Source organism: Carassius carassius, chromosome 6 (genome assembly GCF_963082965.1).
Source record: "Carassius carassius chromosome 6, fCarCar2.1, whole genome shotgun sequence".
Taxonomy (NCBI): domain Eukaryota; kingdom Metazoa; phylum Chordata; class Actinopteri; order Cypriniformes; family Cyprinidae; genus Carassius; species Carassius carassius.
In genome coordinates this window covers 7,387,705-7,410,731 of record NC_081760.1, presented here as the reverse complement: position 1 = coordinate 7,410,731, position 23,027 = coordinate 7,387,705, and the positions used below count along the sequence as shown (strand labels likewise).

Below are 23,027 nucleotides of genomic sequence, written 5' to 3'. Positions count from 1 at the left end.
TTTCTATTTATTCTCCATTTTATTTTTTATTTATTACTCAAGAGAATGCTTCTGTTTCAGTTTTTCTAATTGTAATAAAATACATGATTCTCAATTATTGTCAAATTTGAGTGACAAGTTGAATAGAAAATGTTCACTTTTACATGAACGACAGCAGCATTCAAGTTTGCATGAATTCCTTAGTTTTGGTAAAACCTCATGATCATGTTATCTAGCATGGAGAAGAATCCAAAGAGCATCCTGTGCTTTAATAGATACGATGAAATCTGACCTTTTTGGAAACTGAATTCTTGTATTCAACACCATATATTTAATAAGCTACATTTCTACCATAACTTTTCTGTTTTCAAACTTTATATCCAGGTTTGAATGGAGAAATAAATTCTAGGTTTCATTGTGTGCACAGCAATGTCAATTTATCTAATAGTTTGCAGAAACTTTGTTCAATTAAATTTCTGCTGAGACTTTCTTTGCAGCTCCTACACACACACACACGCCAGTTTCCATCCCAGTTAACTGCACCTGTAGAGTGTGTGACAGTGACTCAGCTGTCACCGGCAGCACACGCTCACTGAGCTCCCTACACTAACTACTCCACGACCGCATCCTGTTTACAGTGGCCCCTGACAGCTGACGGCCATCAGCAGATGTTAATTGGTCCGCACAACCATTCAAAGAGACAAGGGACTTTGCACCTCTCCTACGCAAGATATCATCTCCATCTGTTTAAATATTTAAGAAGAACAGACTCAGATAATGATCACACTTGGGTACAACAAAAGACAGACTGCATAAATCACGTCTTAAATGGAATTTCTCATGCTTTCAGTGAGGGACGAAGAGGATGTGTCCTGGACTCACCTTGTGTGTAAGTAGTTGTTGGTGCACGGTCGTCACATCACCCCCTACTGGTTTCTGCTTCTCTAACTCCTCCCTCTTCAGCTGCAGCCAGTTGAGCAGCTCTTGTAAGGACATGTGCATGTGTTTCCACTGATCCACACCTGCATCCAGATAGGGCCTGAGGAGTCGAATGTATTGTAAGATGCGACACTGCCAAGTGTCAAATCACAAACACCACTAGAGAGCACCATACGGTATAAACTGTCAGACCGCAATTGGATTTCACAAAGAAAGTGCTGCGTAAAGGTGGAGATTTGAGAAATCTCTGTATTTGAATATGCATGAACATTTAAAAAGCTCTTACCAAGGCAAATTTGATTCCTAATGGAACTCAAATTTGCATTCAAACATCATGAATTCAGACATTGTGTGAAAGCATCACAGATTGTGCCTGGAGAAAATTACAGACTTGAAAGCTAAACTAAAATATTTATACATTCTCTGGAAATACGATTGAACATATGTTTCTAGTTGGTTAATATCCCATAATTTAACAGCACACTTGAATGTTTACGGTCTCTGATGTCAAAGATAATAATGATAAAAATATGAATCATTTTTATTATGATCAATATTATTTTTAGTAGCATGTCTTCGTTATTATAACAAATACAGTAAAATAATGAATTAATTATAAAAATAAAGACAGAAATAGTATGTAGTTATACATTACAATAATTATACATTTTGAAATATATTACAATAGTAAATTGTAATACTATCTCACAATATTAGTGTTTTTACTGTATTTTTGAGCACATTAATTGAGCCTAGGTGAGGAGAAGAGACTTTATTAAAAATTTAAAAATCCTAGTGTGATTGTATATATATATATATATATATATATATATATATATATATATATATATATATATATATATATATATATATATATATATATATATATATATATATACATATATATATATATATATATATATATACATATATATATATATATATATATATATACATATATATATATACACTGACATGGTGTTATGTCGTATATATGGTATATTGCCACCAAAGATCATAGTGTTATTTGAGCTATCATTCATTTCTGTAATTCAAACAATCCAGGGCAAATAACACATCAAAGTGTAATATTTATGTTAAGGATCCCTAAGTAATAGGATTTTGACTTTAAACAAAGTCAAATAAATGCAATGGTTTGCACATAGTATTAATATGAAACCAAATTAGTATGAAACCAAAATGACTTGCTATCAACAGGACTGAATGTCACAATGATGGGTAAACATTTGTGCAACTTTAGCACATATGCCAAAACCCTGTGAAAACCAGAATCTTATTTGCATACTTAACCAGCTGCTATTTGTGCTGTATAGTGATGCCTCATGCATATTTAAATTAAGCCACTGTCATTCCTTCCTTGGCAAACATGCCTTCTCCCTATGCAAATAGGGCTCATTATAGAATGCACTGGATTCACAAATATCAGTGCAAGCGATTACGATTAACACAGAACTGTTACCAATTTTATGTTAATAAGTCAAATAAATGCAATGGTTTGCACATAGTATTACACAGGCCTGGGGCTTGTATATTGTATATCATATATATTTTTCAAAGCCAGTTTCTGCTCCGCACAAATTTTTCCCAGGTTAAATATAGATGATTAATTTGTCTTACCTAATATTCATAACTTTGTTACAGAGTTCATGCCACCGATGCCCCATGTCATCAAGCCTTTTTTGTAGCACCACGGCATTGTCCGTCCCCTCCAGAGATGACACAATACGTTGCCCGTTTTCATCTAATGAATGGTACATCTCCCTGTGGGCATCAATCTCTGCTTGGAGATCCTGCAAAGATTAAAAGAGATCACAGACATCCAAGTTACAAGTCACCATGTGATTAGGGCTAAAGACAGAGTTTCTTTTACTTCCCCTGATACTTGTTACATCTACTGTGTTAACTTCTGGAATATTTGTTTGATATGATATGATATGATATGATATGATATGATATGATATAATATAATATAATACATTTTTTATTTAAAATCTTGATTTTGATTTAAATACAAAACAGTCAATATTTTCTGATGTTATTAAAATTGCATTTTAGACATATTTTAGTATTTCAGAACATAATGTAAAACAGCAGCACAAAATTCATGTGACTGTACACAATATTTCACAAATGTAATGTGAAATGTAATGATACATTCAAATACTTATATTTATATTATATTTTAGAATAGATTAGTGCAATACCATCAACAAATCAACAATTTTCAAACATTTTCTCTGACTATACAGTATTTTAAGTGCTTGTTCCCATAGTTTGAGATGGCATAATCCAATTTCCTTCAAAGTCATGATGCAAGTCAAACAAAGCCAAAGTCACGAAGAAACTGTGGAGCTGACAGTGAAGATCAAACCTTAACATGATATGTCTTCCTGTGCAACATATCCAATGAATGAGGCACATCAAATGAATGGAAAACAGCCCGTCTGACTGCCGGCAGTGACGATCCTTTAATTCCCCACTATGTGGACGTGTCTGACGCGAGGCGAAGATGAGGGAGAAAGGGACATCACGAGAATGAGCGCAAGAAAATGTATTTTGCGACCATGTGTCTGTATGCGATGTGAAACGAACTGCAGAATGCCAGTCACGGAGGCACACTGGCCCTGTTGTTTGAGGCACGAGTGGGCACTGCGAGCGAGGAATGGGTCAGAGCTGGTTTTCTGGGAGAACAGAGGCTTCTCTTTATTCCCCACATCTTTGTCTGCCTCTTCATATTTAACTGCGTCTCTGCACCATTGCCAAATGCACATATCTCCCATACCAGTGAGCAGCGGGCGACCTGGACAATAGACCCGTCAGTTTACTCTGCCTTCCTAATTAATAACACTTAAACTCCCAAGAGCTGATAATGGGAATGGAGTTGAACATTATTTACTCTTCAGTAATTTCATTATAGTGTTTTTGTCCTAAACAACAGAACCGAACCAGACACCACTTTGTAGAACTGCTTAAATCTAAGAGGGAGTGCTGTCATATTATATTAATCTTTAAATAAAATGTGTATTTTAATGCAGAAAAGTTGCAGGTGGATGAAGGTATACATATAGAATGTTTAATGAATGTGTATGCAAGTACATAGTAGCTTACGCAGTATTGTGATATTAAAACCAAACACTAAAAGAACTTTACAGCAGATTAGCAAAATTAGCGTAAATTTCAGTAAGGACTGAACATTGAGTAGGTTTCCCAAACAGGATTTTGTAAGGAACCTGCAGGGGGTTTGTGAGTTGATGAAAAACTAATTAATCATATTTAATCTAAAATTACAATTAATAAATAGGGCTGAATGATGATCGCAATTAGTGTGATTATCAAATCAAAGACTGCAATAACTGTATAGACTGATGCATGTTTCAGAGTGAAGCATGCAGCATGTTTATTTCTTATAATTATTAAATATAAATTTTTAACAATACAATTGTAATTTATAACAGTAATATAATTTGTATTTATTTTTATAATTATTTTATAATTACTTGTATAATAGTTAAACAGTTACTAATAATACACAATAGTTAAATATAATACCAATAATAACAATTAAAATGATTATTAATATTTGACATTTTCATAATCATTAACATCAGCGAACATAGAACATGCAAATGTGTTGTTAAATTATTGTAATGTACAACTTGAATAGTCTTTTTTATAATTTCTTCATTACTTTATAGTTATTTTTTATAACAGTAAAATTATTTCTGTAATAATAATAATAATCAGAATTAAAACTACTCATAATATTTTTCTTATTATTATGATTATTATCATTGACATTACAGAACTGTAAACATTCAAATGTGTTGTTAAATTATTATTTCAATTTGAAAAGTTTACATTTTAAACAGTAATATATCTCGGTATTTATTTTTGGAACTATTTTATAATTTTATAATTATTTTTAATAATGGTTATACTACTACTACTACTACTAATAAAATTCTTAATATTTTGTTTATTAATATTATCATAGACATCAGAGAACCGTATGCATTCAAATGTATTGTTAAATTACTGAAATAATAACTTTAAATCTCAGGGGGCACTTCAACTAAATATTTAATATTAAGAGGTTTAAAAAAAAAAACGGAAAAACCCTGGAGTAGGAATTCTCTTAGTCTCAGCCTCAGACATCATGCCCACGAACCTTTGGCTAAACTTCTGATGCATATGAGACACAAAGGTGGATTGTCATTGGATTGGTTGAATTCTACAGGATTTCCGCGAGACGTGTGTGTCGTGTTCTTTAACGTTCCGCCTGGAAACAAAGATGACGTGGCGCCAAAACCCCCTCACAAAAGAAGAAAGCCGTCATGTTCACAACTGTGACAACGAGTGCTTATGAGGATAAACTAAATGCTGGATTTTCAAAAGTGCCGAAATATTTACATTTCGTAGCATAGAATCTTTAAAATATATCTGAGAGTTTTACACAACAGTCTGTTAATAGGCTTGTTTGAGATGTGCCTTGCCTCGCCTGAAATGTAGGTGAGAGTAGGCGGCTGCAGTAAGAGGAGGGGTCAAAAAAGACCTTTGAAGTCGGACACTTCCTGAATCTCGCTGTTTTGTCGCCTGCAAACATCAGTAATGAAGAAGATCGTGTTCGCGTATTTAATCGCAGACGAAGTGGATGTAATCGAAATACCACTGTTTTGTCATCATGTGAATCAATTCCTTTGTTCTGCTGAACACAAAAGAATTTAGAAAAATATATGCAAACAAACAGGTTTCTGCCACCATTTCATGTCCATAGTATTTTTCCATACTATGCAAGTCAAAGCTGTTTTTGTAGCAAACATTCTTCAGAATTTCTCCCCTTGTTTTAAGCCAGACCCTGACACAGATGAAACCACACAAAGATGAGGCATAATGGCTAAACAGTCCATTTAGATATGTATGTGTGCATGTATATTTTTAATGGATTGATTTATTAATTCACACAAACATACAATAGAATAAAGAGAAAAATAAAATAAACGCATGTCCTGATTCGTAACTTCACTAGGCCTGTTTTTTTTTTTTTTAGTTTATGCATGTAAATATAAATAAATACATGGATAATCTAATTCTTAGAATAAAAAGAAAATGTATCAGTTGACATTCTCAGCCAATGAGCATGAAGCTGTGTCGTCAGTCAGTCGTTTCCCATCATGCTTTTGGTCAGCGCAGTCGGTGGAGAGCAACTGCGCTCGACTGCTCAATCCGACACAGCCGCCTCACTGTCGCGAGAGTTTTTTGGCACACGTCAGCATGACATCAGAGCAAGGCAGACATAACTCGGACACTTTTCTAACCGACATGCATCTCGCGGTGATCACCGGTGATCGGTTCTGCGCAGATTTTGCTCATCTCAAACAAGCCTATTGTGGCGACATTTCCACACCTCGAAACATGACGATGAACAAAAGGACCTGTGATTGGTTGTTTGACATGGGCAGACCTTGGCCAATGAAATCTGCCATGAATTCCAGACCTTAAGTCTGAAGGTCTGGCTACACAAGACTAGGATTCTCATACCAATGATTGTGGGTAGCAGGAAATATTAAACCTAGACTGGAGCTGGAGTGGAGTGACTACATGCTTTAAATGAAGAGGGCAAACTGCTGTAAAGTACGCAATTTGGAAATACTAGTTGCATACCTGCCATTGCTCAAGTAAATGCCGCACTGTGGCAGGGTTTTCCAGAATTCCCTCCTTAAACGTGGCATCTTGTAAGACATTGGCTGTGGTTTCTGCTTCAGTAAGCCAATTAAGGAATTTCTCCAGGTCCAAGTTGAAATGCTGCAATTGTCGCAGTCCGGCTTCCAGATCTGCCTCCTTGTCCCCTGCACTGAAAGGGAAATGACTTCACCGTTATACAGAAACAAAGCTGAATTAAATTAGTACCTTAATGGACTTGTTTAATATGTAACAATTGTTATTATTAGATTGTTATAATCTGTTGGTGACAAATCTTTAAACCTCACAGAGCAGGATCTTGAGTGGCACACAATTCTCCTGAAAGCAAGTGCACCCTAAAAGCTTTTGAAATAACTTCTTATTCACCCTCATTGTGTCACCAAAGCATTATTTTCAGACTCAACAATACCGCAGATACTTCCTTTCAGTAAAAAAAAAGTATTATATGCCACTTCACTTGTTGGTGACACTGAAAAATCAAAGATTTAAACAGAAGCTCACCGCTTTTTGATGTTGGCCCAAGCTAGATTCATGCTCTCAGTCATTTGTTTAACTTTGCTTGTGTCATCGTCTGCATAAAGAGTCAGTAGTTTGTTCGCCAGCTCATTGGTGACATTTATCTGAGTTTGCCACTGCTGTATATCCTTAGAAAGTTGCTGTAATATAATATAGCATTTATTTGTAGTAATCAGACCGCATGCATTCATCTGCAGATCATGCAAGGAATACAAGCACACTGACTCAGTTAATTACAGTTTCACACTTATGTTCTGTCATGAAATCAATATTGTGTTCATTCTACACTACCTTTACATCTGCATTCTGGCCTTTTAAATCATCAGCACTGTGAGAAACTTTATTCCAGCGCTCTAGTTTTTCATTGGCTCTCTTAACGAGAGGCTCCACCCGTTTCCTGGCCTCCAACCAATCACTGGAGTCCGTATGCATGTTCTGCAGTTGAAGGACCCTGTTGGTCAGCTTGGTGTGGGAATCTTCCCAGTGTGCCTGTAATTTGTCAACTTGAAATAAAAGAAAACAGAACAATGGACTTAAGTCAATAAAATAGAATTAATTATTATTTAGACTAACTAGATAAAAATCTAACAAACTGATTAACAGACTTATTGATTTTCTTAAACAAATACAATGCCATTGTTTAACTACATTTTTGCATTTCTGGGGGGAAAAAAAGATTTTGGTTTTCCAAAAGTATGAGCAGATATTACAATACACCATATATTACATCTTTTTAAAATAATTTTGTCTTACAGAATATTGCAGTTTTGGTTCAGTGGTGTTGACTTATAATGCTATATGTGACCCTGGACCACAAAACCATTCATCAGTGTCAATATTTCAATCAAATCATATGAATAAATAAGCTTTCCATTGATCTATAGTGTGTTAGGTTAGGACAATATTTGGCCGAGATACAACTATTTTAAAATCTGGAATCTGAGGGTGCAAAAAAAAAAGCTAAATATTGAGAAAATTGCCTTTGAAGTTGTCCAAATTATGTTCTTAGCAATGCATATTACTTATCAAAACGTAATTTTTTATATATTTATTGTCGGAAATTTACAAAATATCATCATGGAACATGATTTTTACTTAATATCCTAATGATTTTTTGCATAAAAGAAAAATCTATAATTTTGACCCATACAATGTATTTTTGGCTATTGCTACAAATATACCCCAGCGACTTAAGGTTTTGTGGTCCAGGGACACATGACCTTGTAAGACACAATCCTTCATTGTTGACCTTGTAAGACACAATCACCAGTCATTGTTTACTTAAGTTTTCCACCAAGCTGTTACCATGCTGACACCTCCATATTACAGTGCATCACTGAGATACAATGTGATGAGGCAAAGCTGACTTACTGCGGTCTGTAATGGTTGCCCGTGTCTCAGGGTTATTGGTTTTGTTCTTCAGGTTCTGAGCCGCAGTGATTTGTTTGTTCAGCTGTGGGCATCTTTGCTCCATGTCTTGCAGTGTTGACTGTTAAATCACAACACAGAATTCTTTACTACACTAGAGTTGTGCGGCATATTGCGATCTTATGTGCTTAATTATATGGAGTATATGAAGACTTATATGAAGTAAAGGATTAGCCCTGTTTATTTGTTTGTATATTGTTAGTATAAAATATATTTAGTTACACTTATAATATTACCTTTTAATAATTAGGGTTGTTTATTTAACGTTTAATTAATTATGGGAATTTTTTTGTTACATTTTAGTTAAGTTTATCTTACATTACATGCTGATGAACATAATGCAAGACAATGACTGACTGTGTGATGTAGCCTATTAGAATGCATGCCCTTAAAATTCAAGATGTCAGGGCAAAAATTGTAAACAAAATATATGATATAGTTTAGCAATATCTTGCGAGCTTTATTTTTTCCCAAATAACTTCCCTGAATAATTGCAAATGCGTTATTGATTTTGTACAACATTTCAACAAACATTTTAAACACAATATTGTCAGGATTTGTCTGTTTGTGCTCAATTTTGGCGATGAAAATAATTCCAAACAAAGCCACAGTAGAACTGTTGTGCATCTCTGAGCACCGCACAGCAGGGTTTTGTTAGTGAATGAATCTGCATTAGCCAATGATTCAGTGAACCATTAATAAAGACAACTGCTTGATTCAGTTCTTAATGAATCAGCCTTTTGAAAAAATAAGTTGAATGAATGACTGAATAAAGCAACTCATTTAGAAAGTGACTTGCTGCCATCTTCTGGCAGTTTTAGTTTCATATTAAGAGTACCATATCATAAAAAAATTATATATATATCATTTAATTTTATTTATTTCAATTTATTTTTATATTGAATAAAGAAAATTAAATAGTAAATGTAAATAACGTAAAAAGCCTTATTTTTAATGCTGTGCCTTTAAGACTTGTGTATTTAAATGCCATCTTCATTGATCTTCATCGTCACAATTTCTGCAGCTAAATTTAACAGTATTTTCCTTGAATCAGAAACCAATAATGATAAGATTTGGTTCTGCTGCTAATTTCTAATGTGAGAAGGCTAGCCAATCATAACAGATGTCATTAACATTTACTGCACAGCCGGAGTATTTCCTAACCCTAACCCTACGGATCAGAGAAAGGGTGTAAATTGGTTCTATAAAACTAAACTGTCTTTGGTGCTTTAGGGACTTTAGGGAAAAGATAAATTATAGCCTCGGCAAGATAGTAAACAAAGTATTTTACTCTACAATAAAAGCTGCAAAATAATGTCACAATCTGACCTTGAGTTTCACCATCATTCCGTTGATCTCATCGAGATCTCCGACCATTACTCTCTGAGTCTGAACCATGTGATCCAAAAGTTTTAGCCAATCATCGAGCTCCATCCAGGATTTATTGAATTTATCAAGGGCTGCATCCCCTGCTGCACTACCAGTCAAAGTTACGGCTGGAAAGTAACAAATGATCTTTTGTTCAGACTTTCAGACGTCTAACATCACATAAGCAACATGAGATGGGCATGAATTTTAATAACATATTATTTTAGCGTCCATCATCATGCATTACATGATTTCATACCTGCGAGCTGACATTTGTCTTTCCAGTCTTTAAGGAGAACTTGAATGGATGTCCAATCTGCACTGAGGCCATCAAACTGCCCCTGGAATACATCAATCCAGAAAATATTATATTAAATAAAGTTTGATTCCATGAAGCTGATAGACTGATATAGTCTTATATATTACATTACAGTACAGTCATGGTAGACACTAATGGAAAGTGTGCAGAGTAATCTAATATAATAGTCATAGTGTTTCTGAGATCATATTTAATAATATCATGGTTGATTACACACCTTCTCTGGTTGGCATGGTGGTCTTTGTTTTGCCAAAACAGCTTCTACTGCTGGTTTCTTTTCCTTTACATCATCCTCAATCTACATAAAATAAAAATAAAAGAAATTAACAACAAACCCCCATTAAAGGAGCAATCTATTCTACTAAGCTAAACATGTCCAGATCACATTTTACCACAATATTTAATAAAAATAAAAATAATAATAATAATTGTATTTTGAATAAAGAAATTAAAACTTTACATTTTTTTGCACAGTAAAATTAATTTAACATTACCGAAAAGCATCTGAACATTTTATTTACAAGCTTTTATTATTATAATTTAATTTAATTCTCAGTGTTAACTGTCATTATATTCTCAACACTTTAATACAGCATTTTTACTTAAATAAGCATAAACTAAATGCAGAACAATATATATATATATATATATATATATATATATATATATATATATATATATAATGTATATTTGAAGTAAAAAAATATATATATTCTTATTTAGATTTATTGTTATTATTAAGATTTTTCTTTTGATTTGGGTGAAATATGGTTTTGAATTACCCTTAACCGAGAAAAGGAGCAATAGTAAGTCATGCTTGCCATGACAAGCGTCACTAACAAAGAACAAAGATTTGTTTTTGTTTTTTAAAAAACAACAGTATAAAGAAACAGCATGCAGCAATGTGCAAATCAATCAACTGCATACAGCCGAATCAGAGTGAACCAGCCACAAACAATTCAAAATCACAGAAGTACTATACAGATGTATTGATTTTTTTTCAGAATTTCAGAAACTTCAAGAACAAATGATATCCTGAACCTGTTAGTTCCATGTCTAGAGAAGCGAAACCCATGCCCTGATGGGAGAAGCTGAAACTCTGAATGAAGATGATGCTGGGAGTCTAATTAAATAGCCTATGTCATCTAAAACACTCTCTTGGTACAAATGTGAGAGATTGTGTTAAATGAGACAAATGACAGTTTAATAAAAAAATTTAAACAAAATAATTCTCTAAAGACTTTGACTGGCAAAGCAATTGGTCATTAAAAATATTCAAACAGACTTTTATAATACAGCACAACACCTTGTTTGTGAATGAAGGGATCAAATCATCAATGTGATGTGATGGTTGCCAGCCATCAACCACTACACCACACCAGGCTAAAAATTACTGCACAGAGACAGGCGGCAGTATTATAAAACAGCAAGACTATGGGTAGTAAGTTTTACATATGTGCTTGATCACGTCTGTGAGATTACCTTTGGGTCCACTGCAGTAGGGGACTGCTCAAGCTGATTCTTTGTAGTGGAGGCCCAAACTGAGAGCTTGGAGAGCTGTCCCTGGTACAAAGACAAATCCCTCAGGAGATCTTTGATTTGTTGCTGCTTCTCAGGAAGATCAGTGGACACCTTTGGAGGAGAGAAAGAGACATTTAAAGTAAATTTTCAAAGATTTTCAGTAAATCACTGCAGGGGGGAATCTTGCAAAACCTGTCTAGAGCATCTCAAGGTCATGTTTTATGATACGGAACTGTTACAAATAGGTGAGTAAATAGAATAAGTATTTTTTTTCATAAAGAACACAAATATTATATTTTAAGGGATGGGTGGATAGATAGATAGATATTACCACTTTTCACAATTTTCCTCACATTTTCATTACAATTAAATATCATTCATTAAAAAAAGATGTGAATTTCACATTAATTTTAACAACATAGCTGTTATAATAATTAAGAAAAAAAGACAAAATATGTATAGTTTTTTTTACGATGTATACAAAATTTTCACTGTTAAAATTGTTTTAGTTTTTTTAAGTTGCAAATGAAACATAGATTATTGCATTAAGTTTTGTAGTCTTTCTACTTCAAATTTAACTTTAATTATGTTTTTGCAATTAATTGTGAAATTTATAAGCAATTTCTAAGTGAATATTTTTTTTCAGAGTGGTCACACTTTAAAATATATTAATTTCACTGTATCAACAAAATAGTACAAAAATAGTTCAGTCACCTGATGATAAGAATACAAAAAAAATTATATATAAATTATGGGATAAAATATAACATGCTCTCTAGAGATTCTAATGCTAGCTAATTGTTGATAGCATCTATGATTACTTCAATCTGACTACACAATGATAATGTGCTCATTAGGCTGTAATCACACCAAGGTCACAAAATCTAATTTAATGGGCCAGTAAAATCAAACAGTAGAGAAAGAATCAAACGATTTAGATTACCTTGGCCCATCGCATGTTGATAACCTTTAGATGTTTCTCCAGTGGTTTGACTTTATCAGCTGGGAGAGAAGAGCCTTTGCTGTTGATCTGATGAAGATTCTGTTTCCTGCTCGGCAGTTCCACAACTCGGGCCTAAAGATTTTCACATACATGTATTAATTATCTGCTCGTCTTTGTGACTCATTTTTGGTGATTTGCCTTATGGGAGACTTTGAATGTGAATATGGAGCTAAAAGCTAAGTTTTTTTTCCCATGAGCTAATGGTATCTCTTTTGAGCAAGTGATTTTTACCTTCACTTTTTCTAATGTTGCACTTAGCTGTTCCTTATGACCTGCTTCAACAGGAAGTGCAACCACAGCCTCTGCATCATCCAGCCAGGACTGAAACTCACCCATGTCTTCATTTAACTCGGCAAGAACAATTTTTGCCCCTGCAGACCTAAAACACACAGCAGCCATATTTACAGTGGGTATAGAAAAGAATCAGCACCCTTTAAAATAATCACATTTTGTTGCATTGCAGCCTGAAATGAAGACGGACACAGTTTTTGTTTTATCCAGCTGTATTTACTAGGTGCAACTTATAACATCCAACTGAAAGATATAACACCAAAATGTCTGAAAAATATAAAAAATAAAAACTGATTTGGAAAAAGATTCAACCCCTTGTGTCAGTATTTTGTTGAACTTCCTTTTGCTTTAATTAAAGCCTGTAGTCTGTTGGGATATGTTTCTATTATCTTTACACATCTAGACTTTGCGATATTTGCCCAATCTTCTTTGCAGAACTGCTCAAGTTCAGTTTAATTTGATGGTGAGCGTTTGTGGACTGCAGGCTTCAAGTCATTCCACAGATTTTCAGTTGGGTTTAAGTCTAGGCTCTGACTAGGCCATGCAAGGACATTCACATTTTTCTCTTTCAACCACTGTGTGATCAGTTTTGCTGTGTGCTTTGGGTCATTGTCATGTTGAAAGGTAAACCTTCTTCCCATTGACAACGTTCTGGCATAGGGCAGCAGATTTTCCTCAAGAATATGATGGTATTTTGCCCCTTCCATTTTTCCTTCTATCCTGACAAGTGCTCCAGTCCCTGCTGCAGAGAAACACCCCCATAACAGGATATTACCAGCTCCATGCTTTACTGTAGGAATGCTGTTACTTGGATGGTGACCTGGATTGGATTTCCGCCAGACATATCATTTGGTGTTGAGGCCTAATAATTCAATTTCTGCCCCACAGTCCTCAATGCTTGTTTTGGCTGAGCTCAGTCGTGTCTGCATGTGGCCTGTCTTGAGGAGTGACTTTTTTCTTGCAACCCTCCCATACAAGCCAACTTTGTGGAGACTTTGTGATACTGTTGACACATGTAAACAATGACCAGTCTTTGTCATAAATTCCTGTAATTGCTTCAGAATTGCTGTAGGCCTCTTGGGCCTCTCTATCCAGTTTATTTCTGGCTCTTTCATCCAGTTCTGAGTGACATCCGGATCCAGGAAGGGTCTGTGTTGTACCAAATAATTGTAACTTCTTAATAATAGACTCCACTGTGCTTCTAGGCATTGATAAAGTCTTCGAAAAAATTTTGTATCCATCTCCTGACTTTATCCTGGAGATCTTTTGACAGTGCCTTGCCACCCATCACTGATTGTTTGCTTCAGTTGCACTACCAAGGACTGAAATGCTCCAGGAAAGCTCTTTTCATGCTGAGCTAATAATAATGACCACAGCTGATCACAGCTGAAAGTCAAATGACTTTGTGTGCCATTGAGAAGGTGATTAGTTACATCTGATTGAGTTTACAGGTCATTTCGGGGGTGATCCTTTTTTCAACTCATGTTTTTTGCAACTTATGACATCCAAGTGAAAGATATAACACCAACATGTCAGGGGGAAAAAATTCGGAATCACTAAGTAAATACAGCTGGGAAAAACTAAAACTGTGTCCATCTTCATTTGATGCTGCATTATTTTAAAGGGGAGTGTTTCTTTTCTATACACAGTGTATACATTCTTTCAAAACAATTGCAAAAGTGCAATTATGTAGGTGTTTGCTGCTCAAAGATATTCAATATGTGTGTGTGGCACTATAACAAGCTGTCTGCATTAATATTTCCTCAATTTTTACTAACCGTCTCTTGATCTCAGTGAGCTGGTTGGACACTTTGGCCCAGCGGGAATTGATAGAGGCAAGCTGCTGTTTAATGTGGTCCCTGTCGTCCTTACTGCACTGTGGAGTCATATCTGTCCCAAGAGCATTGAGCCCCTTCACTGCTGCTTCCTGTTCCTCCAAAACCCCCTGGAGCTCCTGGGAAAGTAGAATGTCACAGTTTGGATGGTCTGAAACTAATCTAACATGACTTACTGCCTACAAAAATCTGGTATCACTTTCTACGAAACCTGCATATAATGATTTACTATTGTTAATAATTTTTAGGAGTAATCCACCCAGAAATAAGAATGTTGTGATTATTTCTTCAACCTCATATTGTTCCAAACCGGTATGATGCATATGAGCATAAAAGAAGATATTTTGAAGAATGTTGGGAACCATGGTTTCCATTGATTTCCATACGATAGAAGTCAATGGGAGCCGAGACTGTTAAGTTACCAACATTCTTCAAAATATTTTCTTTTGTCTTTTTAGGTTTGGACACGAGGATAGGTAAGACATTAGAATTAAATTTATGATTACCTTGAGGTGGTCTCTATAATTTATGGGGTCTTGTTCACACTTCACTATCGTCCTCTCAGCATCTGTGAGCCAACCGTCAAGCGTTTTATGCTCCTCACTGAATTTCTTGGATTTTTCAAGGCGTCTGGACAGCAGCACAAGTAGACAAACAGAGCATTGTGAGTCAGAGAGTAAAGAGAGATAATATTCTGAAAATAAAAATCAATATTTTGATTTAAACTGCAAAATGTATTGAAATAAAAGTTAATTTATACATTATTTAGTTATAAAGCACTCAAAAACACTTCTGTGTTTATTTAGTTAATACTTAACCCAGACTAATTAACAGCTCATTTAGAATGACTCCTCTACTTATGACTAATAATGTATATTGCATAGATATTCTTATATATTTTCTTATATATGTGTTCCTGTAGCTCAAATGGTAGAGCATTGCGTTAGCAAGCGCAAGGTTGGGGGTTCGAATCCCAGGGAACACATGATAGTAGAAAATTGTCAGCCTGAATGCAATGTAAGTCGCTTTGGATAAAAGCGTCTGCTAAATGCATTAATTTAATATATTTTAAATACTTAAATACTTTTTAAATACTTTATCTGTTAGCAAAAGTTTTTAACTATCAAATTTTGTTTCCATTAACTAAAATTAAAACTTAAAACTCTAATTAAAAAAGTTGCTTTGCAACTTAATGAATAAGTTGAAGTACTAAAATTTACTAAAATTTAAATTAAAGCTTAATATAAATATAAAAAAATAATAATAATGACAAAGACACAACAAATGTACTAAAACTAAAATGAAGACGGAAAATATAAAAATAAAAGGCAATTCAAAATATTAATAAATACTATAATAGTATATTAATAATACTAAAATAACACTATTTAGTAAAGTCAATTTATACATCTTATTCTTCTGCATGCATATATATTTCATCATATTCATGCAATTACAGTTCATTTAACACAATGTTAGTATAATGTTCAAAATTATTCAAAGACAAACACCTCTGAACTCTTATTTAAATTACACACTATTTTCAATTGACTCTTTTAAGTGGCAAGGCAAATTTCAACAATGAGATGTTATTCATCCTTACGTGAGTCTGTCATGATAGAGCTTTTTAAGGTTTTCCCAGTTGGTTCCGAGCAGCTGGACCAGTAAACTGTCCTCTGGAAGAGAGGCGCCCCTGCCCAGAGCCTCCACCACCGGACCTTCCAGTTTATCCAGATTAATTTTAACTTCCTTTATCACATGTAACACAACCAATGAAAGCATTTACATTAGTTTAACTGCTGTTTCAGTGGTGTGAGTATAACAAATTGTGTTCATGTACAGCTCATGAGTAAATCAATAATAGATTCAATAAACTCATGAATACAAAAATGCTTTGGTTTATAAAAATCATTTGTAGAAATGAGACATGGTTTATGATATAACCTTAAGGCACTTCTCTTGTTGGGAAACGTTGATGAATGCTGTAGACCAGAGCTCAGGAGAGTTCAGCAGAGCTTCGTTTTCAGCGATAACCTGCAGCAAGAACTGCAGCTCCTGAAAATACAGGATGGAGAACAAATGTGTCTCATTCAATTTGCTAACTTTACTCTGATGAAAAAACAGGATACTGTGCAATGAAGGGAAAAAAACAGATGGAAAAATTAATGTTCAGGAAAGAAAAAAAAGTCACACACAATACCTCATTAAATCAATAAATCATAAGATGCTGTGCATTACAGTGATTTTACCACAGGAATTTTTTCCATTATTTTAATATTTCCATTTATAATATAAAAAAAAAATGCATTTTCAGTATTTACTTTCTTTTTACTACTATTGACTTTAAAATCTTTTTTTATTATTATTAGTATTTTTAATTTTTTTTTATTTAGGAGTCAAAACTACAGGGCAAAATTATGAAGGTACGCTGACTTGCTATTACTTTCACAATAAATTTGTATTGCCAACATCTATTGACCTTTTTTTTTTTACCACTAAAAGCACACTTACACTCTTGTGGCGTACTTGAGTGAAATTAACGTCCAGGTCTGCCCAGCGTTTATTGACCGGGAGAAGGCGGGGCTCCACAAGCTTGGCAGCTCCGCCCTCAGAAAGCACACGGCCCAGTTCACGCAAGTCCTCCAACTTCAGATGCTGCTGTTCAATCTCAGTACCAACTGCCTGATGGAGAACATACATCAATTTTTTTAGTGTACAGTCTTTATATATTCTTAAGAAGGAAGCAAAGGGACCCAAAAGACACAAATAAGTCAAAGTAAAAGTATAATTGTGCGTGTTTGGTTGAAGCAGCTAAAATATAAGAATATACAAAATCATTAAGACTAGTGCGCACACAGTAAAGAAACTTTCACTCTCACTTTCACTCTTGGCTCTTCGGGGGGATCTGGAAACTCTGCAAGGTTCTTCTCAATTTTGTCCAGCCACTGCATCATGTCATCTGTTTTCTTACAGAACTGGTACCACTGTGGAGCAAGAGCAAGGGCCCTCTTCTTTCTCAGAGCTCTCAGATTCTGTGAACGCAGAATGAAAATATTAAGGCCCTGTCCACACGGACACGGGTATTTTTATAACCGTGACTTTTTTTACGCGGTTCCGCCTTTCGTCCACACGAAAACGCAGTTTCAGGGCACCGAAACCGAACATTTTTGAAAACTACGGCCAGGGTGAGCATTTTCAGAAACGCCGGTTGCAGTGTTGTCGTGTGGACAGTATAACCGGGGTTTTTGCCTTGCAACGTCAGAGTGTGCGCCGTTATCCGCTGTGTTTGACGTCAGATTGTGCGCTGCTGACTGCTTCTGATTGGCCAAGGTGACTTTACAATTTGGGTTATATCGTCGCCTGCTCTTGACAGCGCTTGATAGCATGTTTTGGCGTTTTCATGTGGACGGGATTTTTTTTTTAAACGCAGGAGGAAAAACTCCGGTTATACAAATACCCGTGTCCGTGTGGACTAGGCCTAAGACTCATAACATACAGTAATTTCTCAAAAACAATGAATTTTAAGTATATGATTATACCACCAAGCAAAACATGATTTGTCCAAGTTTAACATGATTGGCTAATTTTAAATTTGACTAATAAACAAATCCCATCCCAGACCTTAGTTTTGACCATGTCTCTAACCTACCATAACCGAAGCATGACCTCATTCTTATTACAGTTTTGACCTTGTCTCTGACCTGAATAATAATACAGGAGTTCAACCTTACACTGACCTGAACCAACTGACTTTACTAGTGCAGTTTCATTTATATTATTTCAGTAATAAATATTTCAAATACATAACTTTAAAATCTGACTGGATAATGATATAGATGTTGTTTCGGGAGTAATAAAGGATTTTGATCCAGAAACTTATATATCCTAAATAAATATCCTACATAAAATCACACTCAATAAAATAACTACTTGTTTTCATAGAATAAATATCTTTAATAAGCCATTGTCAAATTGTTTTAAGTATAAATCTCATTCAATTTAGATATATTAACGCTCAAAGCAAAAAAAAAAAAAAAACCTGATTAAGAAATATATTTTGTAATGTATGATCAACCTAACAACTAACTGCTTTTGCATTACTGCAAAAAATTACATAGTATGTACAGTTAGATATTTGATGGTGTTGTCCTTGTTTGTACTTGAATGTAAGAAAACGTTCAAATTTTTAAAGAAAACATTCAAATTCAATGACTTGTCATGAGCCTAATGCCAAGAGCTAGTAAATGGATTCTTATGGCCTTCATTTCAAATCAAATGTGTACTTGACGTGTCATCAAGCAAAACAATTACCTTTAGAGTGTCATATTTATCATGAAGAAGACTGTGTTTCTCGCGAACAGCCTCTCTTTTCTCCCCGCTAGGAGCTCTCTTGAGGAGATTTTCTCCTTTTAAGAACAGTTCGTTTAGTGCATCCTCATCTATGCCCTGTGAAAGAAAAGGAAGACAAAAATATAAGATTATGCTAGAAACACCATCAAATCAACGAAAAAGGATGGAGGACTGGCTCTCCCAAATTTGCTAAATTATTATTGGGCAGCAAATTTACAAACAATTATTGCTTTCAGTCCCCACATATAGAATGGTGTGAAGCGGAGGCTAATTCTTGCAAATCAACCTCATTGTCGGTGCTGATAACAATGAAGTCACCATTCTCACCATCACAGTTTTCCTCAAGTCCAGTTGTAATATATCCAGTTGTATAATATATGTAATAAATATCCTGTCCCCTTCCTCTATAGGTTTTTTGTTTGTTTGTTTGTTTTTATGTTGTGTGTAGAAAAGGTAAAAATGAATGCCTTTGAGAGTGCCTCTGTCACGGAATACTTTCAATGTACCTTGTAACTTGTTCTGATAAAAATATTTTAAAAAATCTGTCAGTCTATCCATCCATCCATCCAATAGACAGTTTGCCGCCGTTGAAACCTATAAGCAAAGCGATGATGTACTTTGCCAGCATTTGTTACTCAAGAACCAGACCCATTCCCTGAAACTCATCATGTTTTTTGTCATGAGATCTTTACGATAAAGCTCGGAGCTTGTTTCAGCCTTTTGCTGCCCGTGCGGTTCCAGTCACCAAAATTAATTTTAGCCAAAGAAACAGTAAAGAGTATTTTCTTACCGCATCCTCCAGGAAATCTTCCTCTTTTAAACTTTCACCTAATTTAATCTCCTCGTCCAGCACCTGGAGCCATATATTAGCCTGTCTGTGGTACTCATCTAACTCTTGAGATGAGGCCTGCAAGAAAATATAATCAAATATATAACAATCCAATTATATACCCCCCCCCCCCAAATCTATTTTCTAAGTGGGATAATAAGACAATGTCTCTGATGAGTTTAAGGATCAACAAAGAAAAGAGAAACCAGATAGCTCACCATGGTTCTATATTTGTGTTTTAACTCTATTTATACATTTATCAGTTAACATTACCTGTCCTGTTAAAATCCTTTTTGCGACGATGTCAAAGCGCTGATTGAGCTGTTCTAGCTTCGGTTTTACTTGAGCTTTACAATGTTCCCCTCTGTTCTTTACAAGGTCCTCTGCAAGAACCTGCACTGCTTCAACCTTCCCCTTCATCTCCTCCAGCTCCATCCGCAAACCCTGGACATTCAAAGAACACATCAATTGTGAGTGCATTTTGAATATACAAAAAAAAAAAAATTAATCTTGTTTCACTCAAAAATGCATTAAAAATGATCTATCATACATGAGTACATGTAAAACTTCTAAAACTTCAAAACACACAAAAACTAAATCTACTGGTGTAAACATTTTGATAGTAAGTTGTAAAAGATATATATTTACTTCGTAAATGATAACAGAAATTATGTTCAATAATACTAAAACACTTTTTGTTTTTTATCTGGCTGTCTGTTTTGTTCTCTCTAATGGCCTAATCTAGAGTTTTATTTGCAGCAAATTGCTTCCAATTAATGAGCCATCAAAACATTGTCATAGAAGAGATGGATAACTGTTTATTTAATTTGATGGAAAAGTATGGCTGCATAAAACAAAATCTAGTCCTCAATAATGGAGAACGGTTGGTTGTCAAGTGGAACAGCTCACTGTGAGAGTCTGATATTGTGCTAGTGAAGACCTTTATAGCGTGCTCAACACAGCCCTGGCTGTCCATCTCATCCAGTGTTTCTTCAGCACGATCCATCCAGGTGTTGATCTGAGAAATGTTCTGCTCAAATGTTTTCATCTGACTCTGATAATCCTGAATGACAGATGGAGAGTTATGTTTACATTTGGCTTAGCAAAAGGAAATTTGTTCGGGAACAGGGTTTTGAGATTTCATGTCACATTAAATGAATAGTTCACCCAGAAAATGAACATTCTGTCATTATTTACTCACTGTATTGTTGTTCCAAATCTGTATGACTTTCTTTATGTTGCTGAACAAAAAAACAACAACATTTGAAGATTGTTTTCATGCCTTTTTCAATAATAGCTATAGTGAACTACAGTCACATGGACCACTTTCATGAGCCTTTTATGATGTCTTTTATGAGTCTTTCTTTAACTGAATGAAAAAAAGGTGAAATCTTTTTGCGTTTCATGATAGAAGGTAAGTCATACAGGTTCAGAATGACATGTCTGGGTTAGAAAACAATGATGGAATTTTTATTTTGGGTGAAATATTTATTTAATCGATTCTTTATACCTTTAAAGCCCAGCCTCATCTTTTAAAATATTGTCCCTCAGATTTGCATAAAGTTATTTACAAAGTAGAACAAAATATACTCAAAGAGATAAAAGATTTGAAAAATGATGGAGGATACAGCAAGTAAAGAAAAGGAGGAGATAAATGTGCTTAACAGTTTCATAACATTATTGCCGCCTCCAGAAATCACTGTCTGGATTTTAAGGAACAACCTGGAGATGTGGAATTGAAAGGAAATGAATTTAGCCTTGTAGGGAATATTAAGCATAAGAAATATTTTGCCTAGAATGAAATGACTCAGAAAAGGGTCAAGACAGTTGAATGGTTTCTCTGAATGGTTGCTCACCAGGAGGAGTTTCAGCCACTGCTCGCTCCGTGACGTCACTGCGATCCAGTTGCAGTTGAGCAGACTGACCTTGTCATCAATCAGGTTCTCCTGGCTACGAAGTAAACCCTTCAGGGTCTCTGCCAACTCCCTCACCAGTTTCAGCTGTGGCTTATGATGCTCAGTGTCCTGCTGCGTCACCTGGGTGGGAAAGATCATGTTTTAAAAGGTTGTTTTTGAGCTTTTCTTTTAAAAAATGAAGTAACTTTTTTTTTTCAACACATCTACCTTCTTAAAAAACAACACAGCACTGATAATAAACTAACAATTAGCTAACAATTCGCCTATCCACTGAAAGTCATTTCTTTTGGAAGAACTATTCCTTTAATGACTGGCAAACTGTTTCAGATATAAACAATGCTGCTGCAATGAAGCCAGCTGACTATTCATTTACCTTTGCCCAAGACAACTCTGCATCCAAATCGCTTGGTATGCCTTCCACTGAAGAGCGGCGCGTCAGTTCCTCATCAGTAGTAGCCAACCATTCTGTCAGACTGTTTACCTCCTTCCTAAACTTCCTTAATAACTTTAAAAGCTTCTCCAGTTCTTGCTTTCCTTCTGTTACCTGCACACAAACAACGAGACGAGACAATTGGAAAATCAGCCAACTCCTTCAATACTATCACAAAGATAGTTACAACATAAAAGAACAGCATTTATTTGAAACAGTAATCTTTTATAGCATATTAGGGCTCTACAGTTATGATAAAAAATCAGAACTGACGATTATTCTCTTGAAATTGCGATTATTAATAATGATTATCACAATTTACATTGAATGATGTTAATACCATTGTTTGATGCAACTGCATGCCATAATATTTTATGAAAATAAACAAGCTAAAAATAAAAAACCTTTAAGTGCTTTTCTATAGTATTAAGCCTCAAATGTCAACTATACATCGGATTCGATTAGTCTTTTTTAATTATAAAAAAATATAAATGAATGGTAGTGTAATGTTATGCTAAAACAAAAATTAAAATAATGGGAAAACCCTTAAGATAACACGTATAAAGAAGAAAATGCATCTTA

General features: G+C 34.8%; 1 protein-coding gene across 6 annotated transcripts in view; it reads right to left on the bottom strand.

Moving 5' to 3' along the window:
- LOC132142308 (dystrophin-like) overlaps window positions 1–23,027 on the bottom strand; it is a 121,337-nt gene that overhangs the window by 40,887 nt on the left and 57,423 nt on the right. For 5 of the 6 annotated variants that reach the window (XM_059552094.1, XM_059552089.1, XM_059552090.1 and 2 more), the window contains 24 exons: window positions 22,389–22,559; window positions 21,956–22,135; window positions 21,040–21,162; window positions 20,373–20,543; window positions 20,061–20,177; window positions 19,232–19,366; window positions 17,800–17,952; window positions 17,432–17,602; window positions 16,865–16,975; window positions 16,524–16,669; window positions 15,427–15,550; window positions 14,864–15,039; window positions 13,026–13,173; window positions 12,735–12,866; window positions 11,753–11,902; window positions 10,488–10,568; window positions 10,211–10,292; window positions 9,913–10,079; window positions 8,527–8,644; window positions 7,447–7,658; window positions 7,141–7,295; window positions 6,601–6,790; window positions 2,557–2,729; window positions 862–1,018 (listed from right to left, as the gene is read on the bottom strand). In XM_059552094.1, coding sequence (XP_059408077.1) covers window positions 862–1,018; window positions 2,557–2,729; window positions 6,601–6,790; window positions 7,141–7,295; window positions 7,447–7,658; window positions 8,527–8,644; window positions 9,913–10,079; window positions 10,211–10,292; window positions 10,488–10,568; window positions 11,753–11,902; window positions 12,735–12,866; window positions 13,026–13,173; window positions 14,864–15,039; window positions 15,427–15,550; window positions 16,524–16,669; window positions 16,865–16,975; window positions 17,432–17,602; window positions 17,800–17,952; window positions 19,232–19,366; window positions 20,061–20,177; window positions 20,373–20,543; window positions 21,040–21,162; window positions 21,956–22,135; window positions 22,389–22,559 — 3,543 coding nt within the window. Of the gene's footprint in view, window positions 1–861; window positions 1,019–2,556; window positions 2,730–3,310; window positions 3,389–6,600; window positions 6,791–7,140; window positions 7,296–7,446; window positions 7,659–8,526; window positions 8,645–9,912; window positions 10,080–10,210; window positions 10,293–10,487; window positions 10,569–11,752; window positions 11,903–12,734; window positions 12,867–13,025; window positions 13,174–14,863; window positions 15,040–15,426; window positions 15,551–16,523; window positions 16,670–16,864; window positions 16,976–17,431; window positions 17,603–17,799; window positions 17,953–19,231; window positions 19,367–20,060; window positions 20,178–20,372; window positions 20,544–21,039; window positions 21,163–21,955; window positions 22,136–22,388; window positions 22,560–23,027 lie in introns of those variants that run through there. The other variant, XM_059552092.1, reaches the window with a different exon arrangement.